The sequence below is a fragment of the Cervus elaphus genome, chromosome 1 (genome assembly GCF_910594005.1).
Source record: "Cervus elaphus chromosome 1, mCerEla1.1, whole genome shotgun sequence".
Classification (NCBI taxonomy): Eukaryota; Metazoa; Chordata; class Mammalia; order Artiodactyla; family Cervidae; genus Cervus; species Cervus elaphus.
The window spans coordinates 92,034,446-92,048,518 of NC_057815.1; the positions used below are offsets into that span (position 1 = coordinate 92,034,446).

The window sequence follows — 14,073 nt, forward strand, 5'->3', positions numbered from 1 at the left end:
GACCAGAAAGAAGGCTGAGCACCAAAGAATTGTTGCTTTTGAACTTTGGTGTTGGAGAAAACTCTTGAGAGTCCCTTGAACAGCATGGGAATCAAACCTGTCAGTCCAATAGGAAATCAACCCTGGGTATTCATTGAAATGACTGATGATTAAGCTGAAGCTCCAATACATTGGCCACCTGATGGAAGAACAGACTCATTGGAAAAGACCCTGGTGCCTGGAAAGGTTGAGGGCAGGAAGAGCAGGGGGCGACAGAGGATGAGATGTTTGGATGGCATCATGGACTCAATGGACATGAGTTCGAGCAAACTCTGGGAGATAGTGAAGGAACATGGAGGCCTGGCGTGCTGCAGTTTATGGGGTCGCAGAGTCAGACGTGACTTACTGACCGAACAACAGCATCTCGGCTCCTACACCTTGTCACAGGAACCGGGCTCTGTGTCCAGGCTGTCTGCCTGAGGGCGCACTCATCCCAATACAGTGCATTGCTTCCTGACACACAGCCTTGAGGGATGCACATGGGCCTAAGGAGTCAGCCTAAGTATTCCTCTTCATCCTGCACGTAACCAGTCCTGTCTCCTCAGATTCCTCTTATCCCCTTGTGAGTTTGTTTCTTCATTTTTTAAAATGGAAACATAATTCTTATTCTTTCTGCCTCACAGTGATATCTGGATCACCACTTTGTACAAAGTATTTCAATAGAATGGTACAATCGTAAGCTGTTTTAAAACATGAAGTGCAAAAAAAAAAAAAAAAAAAAAAGGAAGTGCTTAATATTAGCTAAAATCCCTTTAAGCTTTATGTGCAACCATTCTAGTGAATTCTAGTTTTATGGAGGCCCTGCCCTCTGAAGACAGTTTTTCAGTCAACCAAAGTCTTGGCGAAAGAAAAGTGGTGCTTTTCATGGGGAATACCCAAAGGTTTGGAGCCAGAAAGAGGTGAACTGGAGTTCCTGTCCTTTGCTTTTCAGAAGATAGTTTATTCTCCTGGAACTGTAATTTCTCCAATTGTAAAAAGAACTATAGTTAGGATATAGTCACATCATTGATTCAACAGCTATTTATGGAATTCCTACGACAAGTCCAATCCTGTGCCGGTAGGCACTGAGGACTCAGGGATGAGCAAACCTGACGCAGTCTCTGCTCTCATGGAAACTGGTTCAGCAGGGAGCATCGAGCAGTTATAAGCAGACATGGAACAAGAAAGTTATGTGTAAGCTGCGGGGCAAGAAGTAGGTAGTTAGACACATGGAATTACTGTTTGGCACAGGGCCAAGCATTCCATTCCTTTGTTTCTCAGAGGTTTAAGAATTCTGAGGATCTCAGGAGGATGACATTGCTTTGAAGTACTTGGAATCTACTCATTTATGCTATTGAAGGTCCTCCCAGGCAGGATGGCTAGTTTCCCACAGAAAATGATAAGTTGGCCCTGAAATATACCTCGTCCCCATCCCTCTGCATACTCTTGAGTCCCAGGACCTCACTCACGTTTTTGTTTCTCTCCTGATTGGGCTCTTCTGGAGCAAGCTCTCCGATGAGCAGTGGTTTAAGGTACAACCGCACAATGTCAGGGTCCGGATGCATGGCTCTGAAGACGTCCTGTGAATCAGAAAGAACTGTTAGAGGCTTAAAAATTACACGCTTACACACAGATATCTCCGCTTCCTTACTTTGTTCTGTATTGAGCTTAGGAATTAGAACAAACCATGTTATAGAGCATTTACTTCTAACTCTAGGTTGACACTTCAAGTTCATTGATGAGAATTACCCTTGGAATTCCTCTATGAAAGCCTCACACTGGAGATCCACGCATTGAGTGCATGGCTTACTAGGCAAGTCCTGGGTAGAAAGTTGATCCCCAAGCATTGGAAGAGATCATTGTTTATTTTATTGAGCACCAGAAGTAGTTGGCTTTGAGATTATGGGCCATGGTGAATCTTTAGAGTCAAATCTCAGGCTTGGTGTGGAAGTTGCCCACATTATTTGGGGCATGCAGCAACCAAGACTGCCTATTGAAATCACATCTATCAGAGTTTCCCTTTTAGTTCTTGGTCAAGGACCAGTGGACAGAGGCTCTTGAATTAAGTTATTTCCAAGGAAAGACAAGTTAAAGTTGATGATGATAACAAAAGTCTAAGAGAGCATGGGAGCAAAGCCCTCGAACCCTTAGTTGTCTAAAGTGGCACTTTCTTGGCTAAGTTTATCACTGAAGAAGCCTTAGCACTCTTTCTAAAACAAAACAAAACAAACAAAAAAACACCATAGCATTCTCTGTAGGGGCTTGAGACAGGCACAAAATAGAGCTGACCCACTATATTTTTCCAAATCCATTCCCATTTTAAGTAGTAACTCCAGGTGGCTATGAGAAGCAGTGTTGGTTCCCATGTCCTGCTTAAGTTTGGAAATAAGAGACAGTCTTTTTTTTTTTTTTTTTCCTGCGGGGATTTAAACTGCTCTGGGGGGGAAGGAGGCTTCTCCAAGAGAAAGATAATGGACTTCTTGCTATTATGACTTTGAGAATAGGAAGGATTAAGTATGAAGAGAAATAACCAAGGTTTTAATTTGAATGTGTGGAATCCATACACAATACTTTGGAGTGGTGGTGTTGCTTAGTGCTGATTAAGAAACCAGATCCCTGAGCAGCCTTCCTACACCCAAGTTCGATACTTGCTGTGTAATTGTGGACAAGTCTCTTGACCAGTCCATGCTCCTGTTTTCTCTTCCCTAACATGGGAGTGACAGTAATAGCTACTCCATTTATAAAGTTATTATAGAAATTAAGTGAATTGATTAGAATCTGAGTGGCTTATAGTAAATTCTCAGACATATCAGTTCCCTTTCCTATGTGTATACCTCTGGGCTTCCTTGGTGGCTCAGATGGTAAAGAATCTGCCTGCAATGCAGGAGAGCCCTGTTAGATCCCTGGGTTGGGAAGGTCCCCTGGAGAAGGGAAAGGCTACCCATTCCAGTATTCTTGCCTGCAGAATTCCATGGACAGATGAGCTGGTGGGCTACAGTCCACGGGGTTGCAAAGAGTTGTACACAACTAAGCGACTAAGACAGAGGGATAAGAGCTACCTTCCTTCCTTGTCTTCAATAAAGTAAAACAGTTCAGAGATTTTCTTTCCATACTCCAATGTCTAATGTGGAGTAAGCTCGGTATTATTTTAGTGAATATAATGAACCCTCCATCTTCAAAATCTAAAGCAACTTTAGGTATATCTAGAACTACATACAAGCCTACACATAAAACACTTTCATATGTGTAGGTTGTATGTGTGTGTATATATATATATATATATATATATATATATATATATATATATATAATCAATGAGGTTATTCAGAGGGGTGCAATATCAACTCTTTAGACTCACTTTTCTAGATTCACTGATGTAAGAAGGGATTTGAATCTGCTAGAACCAGTCCAGGATCTACTGTTCATTCTGCCTTTGTACACTTTCTCTGACCCCCTCGGGAAATGCTGCTTTCAAAGATGTGTTTTTGTGTCACATTCAATGACTCTAAAGTTAGTTTACCTAACAGGATGAGAGTCATTCGATGATTACCAATGTGACTAAACGTTTCAGGGTGGCCCATACTGAAAAATCATGTTCTGCCTGTTGTTAAGGAACAGATGAGGGTGAGAAACACTCTGAGGGATCAAGATCAGAGTGTAGAGAAGGCGTGAGGCCCTGGATGTGCATCTCACTCTGAGCAGTCATCCGGAGCCCTGAAACAGTGTGCTGACGCTAATGTTCCTCTGGGTTCACTGTTTCTTCTGATCTTCAGCAAGATTCACAGGTCAGTACTGTGACAACAGAGACTGAAGACCCACAGAGTTTTCCAGAATAGTAAGAACTGCCCTGCTGTGTGGAACTCTTTTCATTGTATTAATGGGCAGCACAAAAGTGGCTTAGGTGGTCTTAGAATATTCAGTTTGAAGGAATTCCCTATTAGAGTCTGGATACTGAGTAAGTTGTATAATCTCCTTCTCAAAAGACCTTCAAAACTGAATTAATTTTTAAAAAATTAACATTATTTGACAAGTATGCTCCTCCTGAAGAAAGTCTGGGCTAAATGAAGGGGAGAGGGAGTAACACCTTTTTTTTAGTGTTTCCTGTGTACAAGGTGCTCTATGGGCCAACTCAGCATCATCAACTCATTTCTGTGAGGTTCCATCATTTTTGTTATACATATAAAGACCCCAAATCTCAGGACATTTCCACAGTAAGTGGGAGAGCCAGGATTTGAACTCAAGGCTTCAGTTCGGTTCAGTTCAGCCTCTCAGTCATGTCCGACTCTGCGACCCCATGAATCGCAGCATGCCAGGCCTGCCTGTCCATCACCAACTCCTGGAGTTTACTCAAACTCATATCCATCGAGGCGGTGATGCCATCCAACCATCTCAGCCTTTGTCGTCCCCTTCTCCTCCTGCCCCCAATCCCTCCCTTGGGGAGGCCCCCAAGACCTCCCAATCAGGGTCTTTTCCAATGAGCCAACTCTTCGCATGAGGTGGCCAAAGTACAGCATCAGTCCTTCCAATGAATACCCAGGACTGATCTCCTTTAGTATGGACTGGTTGGATCGCCTTCCACTCCAAGGGACTCTCAAGAGTCTCCTCCAACACCATAGTTCAAAAGCATCAATTTTTCAGTGCTCAGCTTTCTTCACAGTCCAACTCTCACATCCATACATGACCACTGGAAAAACCATAGCCTGAACTCAAGGCTATGTGGCTTTAAAGCCAGGAAGCCATAAGGTCCATTCCAGCCTTAACATGTACAGTTCTTTTCTTGAAAGAAGGGGGACACAAGGTTGTTTTGGGAGGATATTAAGACCAGCACATGCATGCTAGGCAGTTAGTAAAGGTGTTTCCCACCTTAGGTTTTAATCACGTGCATCACTTTGTCTGTGGCCCCAACCTACTTCTCCAGGTTTACCTCTCACCATACCCTTCAGGCCTCATCCTGTCCAGTGTAAGTCTCCCTGTTCTATAAACATTCCATGACCCTGTGTAGTTCTGAAGCTTCATGATACATACTGCTCCCCTTGTCTTGACTGCTTTCCTCCATTTATTTTCTACTTAAACTTCCTTCTCATTCTTCACCAACCAAATGAAATATGCCTTCCTAACACAGTCAGGAAAGTTATTTATGATCTCTTCTGGGCTCCCATGACACTGTGTTCCTAAAGCTTTTCAAATGATGTTGCAGTGAACCTGTGTATTCACAAAGGCCTTCTTAGTGGCTTTTGACTTTTTTGAAGACTGGGACCATGCATTATTGATTAAATTATACCTGATGTTTCTTGCTGTGCCTGGAATATGACATGTGATCAAGAGATGTCTCATGAATAAGGGAAAGAGTGAATGAATAGAGCAGTATATGATTTCTCTAACAAGGAGAAAGTTGAGAAGTATTGAGTTCAAAGGATATGGGTCTTAAGCACTGCTGTCTCTTCCCCACTCTCAGCATCTCTATTTTCTGACCTTTTAATTACTTTATCATCTCTCATTTTCGTCTGTTATCTTTTGATTCACTTCTCAACCATCATCACTATTTCCTAACCTATTCATAAATTTACACTGTACCTTCTCTTAAGACTGATTATTTCCCAAACAGTATCAACACAGAGGAAAGATGTGATTGTCTTTGCTTTCACAAGTGAGTTTGGAAATCCTGCTGATTTTTTGCTGTTATTTAGTGGGGGATGGAAAGGTGTCCTTTATTGGAAGAGCAGTATGATCCCTAGTGGGAGAGACAAGTATGTAAAGTGAGAAGGCCTGAGAAGGATCATGTCCTTACAATTTACCTACTGTATACAGGCTGTGCCCTGCATCAAGGCACTTGGCCTAGAGGGCACATGTGGGTTGAAATCCAGGAGCACTCCCTTTGCCAAATCTTGTTCTGCAATCAACCAAAGTGTGTGCCTATTAAGTTTACACTAAAATACAGCATAGGGAGCAGTGCAGTGTGTTGTTTATATTGGGGAAAGGCTTAATCTCTGAAGCTTCAATTTGTTTTCTAACTGTGGATATTACTTATTCTCCCACATGGGCTCATTTATTCTTTCATTCCTTTATTCAGTCATTACAAAACCTTGCTGAAGACTTAGCCTAGCAACAAAAAGCTTAAGCTTTGGAATCACATGCCATTAAATGATGATATTTTTATATAATTATTATTTGGTTCATCTGAAGTGGGTTGAAATTTCCCCAAATTCAGAAAAAAAACCTACCCATGGTGAATATATGTATATAGTTACAAAACAATGTAACTAGAACATAGATTTTGATTTACTTAGTTCAAAAAGCTCACTCAGGGACTTCCCTGTCAGTCTGGTGGTTAAGACTCCATGCTTCCAATGGAGGATGTGGGTTCAATCCCTGTTGGGCAACTAAGGTCCCACATGCCTTGCAGGACAACCCCCTCCCCCCCAAAAAAAAAACCAAAACAAAACTCCCCAGAATATTCAATACCCAACCACGAACACCGAGTCCTACACCTTGCGTAGTTCCTCTTGTTTCTTCTCAGATCTGACCTGTTTCAAGGCAAATGCTAAATCAAGGCCCCTCGTATTTCTGGAAGATCACAAGTTTTGAGTAGGCTGATTTATGGGGAGAATATTGTCTTTGCCTTTGTTGTGGAAAAGAGCCACTTTGGAGTGGAGAATGTTTACATGAAGTCACCAAGATTCCCCTCCACCCACAGGGATAAACAGAGGGTTATTATTATTATTATTATTTTTGCCATAACTCACTCTATTATTTGAGAACTTTCATCATTTGAGACTTTTTCCTGTGATATACTTAACTGAGCTCCAGGCCAGACTCTCTCTCTCCACTGTCCCCACCAAACCTGTTCATCATCCTGGCTTCATTACTTCGTAATGGCAACTGCCACCCACTTACCTACATAGACATCCACCAGGCAGTTTAGACTCCTTACTCCTGCTTACTTACCCAGCCACTTATCCCCTGTTATAAATTATGTCTCCTGGTTATCCATCCCCTCGCCCTCATTCCTGTTGTCAGTGCCTTGTTCAGGACTTCAGCATGTTCCCTGGACTCCTTCCTTCATTCTGACTCTTTTTATTTTATTTCACATGGGACCATAGCCTATTAACAATGTTGTGATAGCTTCAGGCAGACAGCAAAGGGACTCAGCCATTCGGATACCTGTACCCATTCTGCCTTGACTTACTCTTCTTGATCTTCAACCTTTACTTAACCTCCAGGCTGGCGTTTGAAAAAGAGTCCCTCTTCATGGCCATTGTCACCCATTAGCACTTTAACTGCACTTGTCTCTTTACTCTCATACCTATTTTTCAACCTGAACCATCATTCAAATGAGAATCAAATTAAATTTTAATTTTAAAGTAAAAAAAAAAAATGTTGACAGCCCACAAAAGATGCAGTTATTACTGATGACAACTTTCCTTTTATAAACAGCTGGAATCCTGGTTGGTTTCCTTGTAGGACTGCATGTAGGGAGGGATGCTGTGCTGGAGAAGTGTCATTACCTGCAGCAGGAGGAGAGGAAGACCTACAGTGATGGTAAAATCCAGGGCCCTTCGCTCAGAACTCAGGACCCTGTCTCCCCCTCCTCCTTCTCTTGTCTCTTTCTTTACCTCCCACACCCTTCATCCTCTCTTCCTCCTTCTCTTCTCATCCTCAAGCCATCATGTTGACCAGGACTGTGCTAAGCAAAGGATGTGGCCAAGCCGGGACACCTATTCTGCTGGTGCTTACTCACGATGTGAACCTGATCTGTATCCCACCTCTGTACGCATCCTCTCTTGCCCCGCCCCAGCCTTGCCTCTGTGATTCCACATGACTCTTTTGGACTTTCACACAACTCGTTCCTCTTCCACCTTGCATTCTTCCAAGCAGACGAAATAAATTTTGCTATATTTCCTCTAGGCTTTTGTCATCTCTTTCCTGTCATATTGGATTTTTACTCTGATGAAGAATTTGAGTTCCTCAGTGTCCCTCTCAGAGCATCATGTTCAGACACAAGGAGGTGGCTGATCATGCACATTGGGTGATAACCCTGACTTCTTTGTTCTGAACATGCTGCTCTTGTGCACACCTCACAAGATTGTGTTTACTTCTTTTGTGGAGCCCAGAAATATTGTTGACTTACTGATATAAAATTTGGGGCTTCCCAGGTGGTGCTAGTGGTAAAGAACCCTCCCCCCAATGCAGGAGACATAAGAGATGTCGGTTTGATCCCTGGGTGGGGAAGGTCCCCTGGAGGAGGGCAGGACAATCGACTCCAGTGTTGTTGCCTGGAGAATCGCCAAGGACAGAGGAGCCTTGGGCTATAGTCCACAGGGTTGCCCAGAGTCAGACAGGACTGAAGCAACTCAGCACAACTTAGCATGCAGCATGCTTCATATGGACATGTTGTAATCCATATAATCAATTCCTCTTGTTGGACTTATAGGCTGTTTCTGGCTTTTCCTAGGTAAGCTTTTCTAGGTGAGAGGATCTGAGCCTCGACTTTAGTTATGAGCATTGTGCATTAGTTTTAAATCATATAATTTGAAAAAATCAGATTAATATGTGCAATAACAGGAATTGATGCGCCTGTGTTTTGTATAATAGACTTATTTTTCTTAATACTATTCCTTGGACAAAATGACAACTTATCTCAGAATAACTAAGTAATAATAAACACCATTTTTTGAGTGTTTGATCTGTGCCAATATAAGAAGAAAACCTTTATCTCTGCCAACTTTGACAACCATAGTAAGATAAAAGTATCATTATCCCACTTTCTAGACAAAGGAGCTGAGGTTCCAAGAGCTTCAGCAAGCTCCTCAGGACATACCTAGTAAGTGGTGGAGCCCACATGCAAACCACACCTCTTTCATTCCCAAATTTGTACTCTTAATCATTAGAGTGGACACCTAAAAAAGTTTTAGAATGACTGACCATATGAATGAATGAATGAATGAATGAGTGACCCTATTGAACGAACTACCTTGATATCATTATATACTTTTCATGAGAAGGATGGAGGCTTGGGGAAGAGTTTCTATGTAAATAATGAAAGACACCCCCCTCTGGGCAGGTGCAGCTATGGTCCAGGGCTTGTGCACAGAGATCATATTTGGTGCACATTTGCCTTTCAGGGCACAGCCTGCAAACACTTTTTAGGCTGTAGAGAGAGAGCATTTGACCTCAGGTTCTCTGACTTAATGTCCTCCTCTCCTTCCCTAGAGAACATGCCGTTTCTCCACCAAGTATTCCTCTGTTACCAGTTGGCAACAAACAATCAGGATTTCTAAGCAGGTGGTAAACAGGAAATGTGAATCACATCTCTGAGGCTATGGATGCTGTGATGTGAATAATAATAGCTATGATTTAATGAAAAGTGTGTCTGGCATTATGCTAAACACTTTACAAGCTTTAGTCTCATTTTCTAATTAGATGAGTAAGGTCGTCCCCATTATGCAGGTGATGAAGCTGAGTTCCAGAGCATTCCAGTGACTTGCCCATGCTTATATAACCAGTATACTGCACCTCAGGCTCCACGTACTCTTGAGTGGCCATGGAATACCGTGGTTGTCAGAGTTCTCCTGGCACCCTTCCATTCTTCTCTAGCCATCATCCCCTGGAGACTTTTCTCTGAACATTCTGGATCTGCCTTCTAAAAGTGTGGGGCACATGACTGACCATGCTCAGGGTGTTCATCCTCAAGACACAAATCCTAAGGTGTCATGCGTATTTTCCCATAAGGTTCTGGTTGTTTCTATTTTATTAATCAATTCTACCTTCTTGACTAGAATTGGATGCAGAATCGTGGTCTTTCTCTAACTTCTGGGAGATAAAAACTCACCAGCAAATGACAAATTCATCAGCTGAGCTGCTTGCTGCAAGCTACGTCTACCAGTTATATTTAAGGTGGTTGAAGGTACATATTTTTCTAACACATCCTCTGAGCTGATTCTGTGACTTGTGTTAGAAAAGCATTGTCCATATTTTCTTTGTGTTGTGGAGATGAGATCAGTGGTATTTTCTTCCTCTTTTTTGCCACTTTAGTTTTTTAAGTGAAGTATAATTTCTTTACAGAATTTTGTGGTTTTCTGTCATACATCAACAAGCATTTTTTCCCTTTATTTTTGTTAATCTTTCCCCTGATTCTTGCACAAATGCCTGTCACTTGGCTGCTTCTATCCTCAGCTCTCTGGCTTCCTAGGGTCTTCCTGACACATGTGAGACTCCCATTATGGGCCACAGGCTCATGTACACTTTCCCAGGAAAAGGTTGAGCTTTGTCTTAAAAATATCAGATCAGACCGGAGTGGTGGGCATGTGGAAGGGTCTGCTCAGAGAGGCATTCCTCTGGCTGCAGAATCAAGATGAGAAGATGGTAGAAGACCCCGATTAGACAGAGAAGTTGAGAAATTGGGGAAAATGAGAATTGGGGAAAGATGTTGCTAGTGTCAAAAAACAAAATCTTTCTTACTTTGCAAACTTGCCGCATGCTTGTGTATTCTGTTTTCATCAGTCAGGTAACACTCACAGAGCAGAGCTTCATGAATCAATATTTTTAATCGTATGCTTTGACAACAGTTGGAAAAATTATATACTAACATGAAAACAACAAGGGTAATGTAAAAAATCTGTTTAAATTTCTACTCTATAATATGCTAATTTTCTGATCTTGAATTAGTTTATTTAACACCTTTTATTCTCCTTTTCTTCATGTGTATAATATGGAGGAAAAGTTCCTGATTGGGCTAAAACCAACTTTCTTACAGAATATTTTAGAAGGGATTCCTAAATGCTTCTAAGGATTGAAAAACCTCCCTCTTAAATATTAAATGGAAATTTTATTTTTAATATCAGCTATAAAGGGCTTTATGGTATAAAACCTATCTGATTTAAAAATTTGTCACTGTTATTTGTGGACTGTGAGATACATTATTTTCATGTTTTAGCATTAGTCTTTTTTTTTTTTCTTTAATATGGGAATACTATTCACTTTCATTATGGTGAGGTTTAAGTGAGGTCATGCATTTGAATGTGTCTATAGTGTCTTCGGGCTTCCCACGTGGTGCTGATGGTAAGAACACTCCTGCCAATGCTGGTGAGGTAAGAGATACAGGTTCGATCCCTGGGTCAGGGAGATCCCCTGGAAAAGAGCATGGCAATCCACTCCAGTATTCACATCTGGAGAATCCCAAGGACAGAGGTGCCTGGTGGGATGTGGTCCATAGGGTTGCAAAGAGTTGAATGTGGCTGAAGTGACTTAACATACATGATGTGTGGTATTTTAGGAATCCATTGAAAGTCTATTTTTTTTCAGCTATTTTGGTGAAGGAAAGTGGTTAAGACTGAAAGTTAAGAAAGATAAGTGTTTTGAATCTGAGATCTGCTGGCTGGGTGAACTTGGGTCAGTCACTTGACCACCCTGATTTCAGTTACTTCTTCCAGAAAAGTGGGTTGTATTACCTGTATCACACTGAATGAACCACACAACAAAAAAGAACTCTACAAAGTCTAAAATCCTGTGTCACTGTACGCTTTAAACATTGTTCAACGTTTTGATGCTCGCCAGATGAATTGCTGTCTATTTCACGCAATCCAGTTGCAGGAGTCTGAGAAGTTTCTACTTGGGTGAAGTTGTTTTTTCCAGATTTTACTCACCTATTTGTAATGTTCTTCTTATAAGACAATGACTCCATTTCAAAACAAAACAAATAAAACAAAACAAAATCATAATGCCAAGAACAAAAACCCAAACCTGAATTACACATAGTATCTACTGTCAGCATCTGGGCCCATCCCAAATCTAGTGTAAATAATAGTTAGACCTTGAGGCTTAATTAACTTTCAAGTTTTTCTGGATGGGAATCCTGAAAAATTGCTTTGGAGGGAGATGAGTGATCATGGAACTTGAACATGTACTTGAAATGCTTTTGGAAAGACAGCCAAGCTCCCAGCCACCCAGCAGCTGGAAGAGAGAGAGAGAGGGCAGACTTTGAGTTCCTTACCGTGGCGTCTTCCCCAGCGTAGTAGTTGAGGACCTTGCGCCCACCGGGATGCCTGTCCGCCCAGCCAGTAACATCGTACACCTTGCGATTGATCACCAGCCACTGGTCAGTCTCCTGACTGTGTCTCTGGATCTCCTGCCAGCTGTACCTGTTGAGGCTTTTTCTGGGCAAGTCGCACTTGTCATTTGCCTCCTGCCTTGCAGAGAGCCTGGCTTTCCCACTTGCTCCTGGTTTCCCGTTTGCCTGATGCCTCGCACCTAGGTACAGCTGGTTCTCATCTACAAGGCTCCCATTGCCCTCAGGCTTTTCTTCAAATGTCATTGTCTGTGTACTTTTAGAATCTCTGGCTTGACACCTGGAATTTCTAATTCTCATGTGATTGAACTACAGAATGACCTTTTCCCTCTCCTTTTATTCCATGAAGTAAGAACCTACACAGAAAACTTTTTAGCCAACTTGACTCTTGGCAAACCTGATGCTGAGCTCCTTCTCAGCCTCTCACTTCTCTGTCCTGAGTCTTTTTTGTCCTGATGAAGACTGGACTACCTTTCCCCGCACCCCAGAACATTAGTCTACCTTTCTCTCTTCTCTCTCCCTGCTGGCTGACCTTTTAGCAGCGTACTTATTCATCATTAAATGTCCCTTAGTCAAGAGCTGGAGCCAATCACAGCCCAGAGGATGTGTGGCCTGACCCCTGGAGCGAGAGGCTGGGCTCCCTCTCTGCTGACCGCCTACACTGGCATCATGCTGGGTCAGGTGCAGTAGCTCTCCCCCATGTCTCTGAAAGGAACAGTTGTTTTCATTCTACACATGAGCAGAAGATTTCACAACATTTAGGAGGATACGAACGCCTCCTGGAATTGGGAAATGTTCTTTCTTTGTTGTTGTTAAGATCGGAAATTTACCTTTTGTTCTGGTTTTCTCAGATTACTTAAAAATTTTTTTTTTTCCTCAAACTGAAGGATAATTGCTTTACAGAATTTTGTGGCTTTCTGTCATACATCAACAAGAATCAGCTGCAGGTACGACCATATCCCTTGTATCTCCCTCCCCCTCCCACCCTTCTGATTGTCATAGAACCCTGTTTGAATTCCCTGAGTCACATAGCAAAGTGTTCTTTTGACAGCTGTTCTTTCTCCCGAATGGTTTTAAATTTCTGAAAAAAGCATTTTTGACTTTCACATGTTTGTAACACCCTATTGAGGTTGCATTGGTTTATAACATTATATAAACTTCAGGTGTGGAAAATGATAATTCAACTTCTGAAACACTACAGCAGGCTCACCACCAAAAGTTTTATTTTCCATCAGTCACCATACAGTTGACTTTCTTTACCCATTTTATCATCCTCCCAACTCTTCCACTAGAGTAGCCACTTCACTGTTCTCTATGTTTGGTTTTAACATTTCAAGTTTATATTCCAGAAAGGAGTGAAATCATATGGTAGCTGTCTTTCTCTGCTTGATTTTTTTCACTTAGTATAATATTCTCAAGAAAGTGAAGTTGCTCAGTCATGTCCAAGTCCATGCAACCCCATGGACTGTAGCCTACCAGGGTCTTCTGTCCATGGGATTTTCCAGGCAAGAATACTGGAGTGGGTTGCTGTCTCCTTCTCCAGAGGATCTTCCCAATCCAGGGGTTGAACCCAGGTCTCCCCCACATTGTGGGCAGATGCTTTGCCATCTGAGCCACCAGGGAAGTCCAAATTCTCAAGGGCCATCGCTATTTCCAAAAGTGTTAAGATTTTATCTTTCAATCATTTTAATTATCTTTTAATGATTTCTGATCACTTTTATCTGTTTTGTTTTCTTTGCTTTATTCTTCGGTTAGCACTCTGCTTTGGTTTTGTTTTATTTATTTATTTTAGCTTTTAAAAAATTGTTTGATTTCCTTTTTATCTTCTTTAGTTTGTCTGGTTGTTCTCTTGTGTTTTGTTTTGGTTTTCATTCTGTTTTTGTTTCTTTTGTGTGTATGTATTACTTTGTTCTTGTTTCTATTTACAATTTGGGGCTCTGTCTTTTCTTTCTTTTTTCCTTTTCTTTAATCCTCATTAAAGGATTTTGATT

General features: G+C 41.7%; 1 protein-coding gene across 1 annotated transcript in view; it reads right to left on the reverse strand.

Annotated features, from left to right (window-relative positions):
- Window positions 1-12,552, reverse strand: part of LOC122699827 (fatty acid desaturase 2-like protein FADS2B) — a 36,369-nt gene extending 23,817 nt beyond the window's left edge. The window contains exons 1-2 of the mRNA XM_043912226.1: window positions 12,008-12,552; window positions 1,488-1,598 (exon numbers count right to left, since the gene is read on the reverse strand). Of these exons, the coding sequence (XP_043768161.1) occupies window positions 1,488-1,598; window positions 12,008-12,382 (486 nt within the window). The 5' untranslated portion in view covers window positions 12,383-12,552. The remainder of the gene's footprint in view (window positions 1-1,487; window positions 1,599-12,007) is intronic.
- Window positions 12,553-14,073: the final 1,521 nt, after the last annotated feature.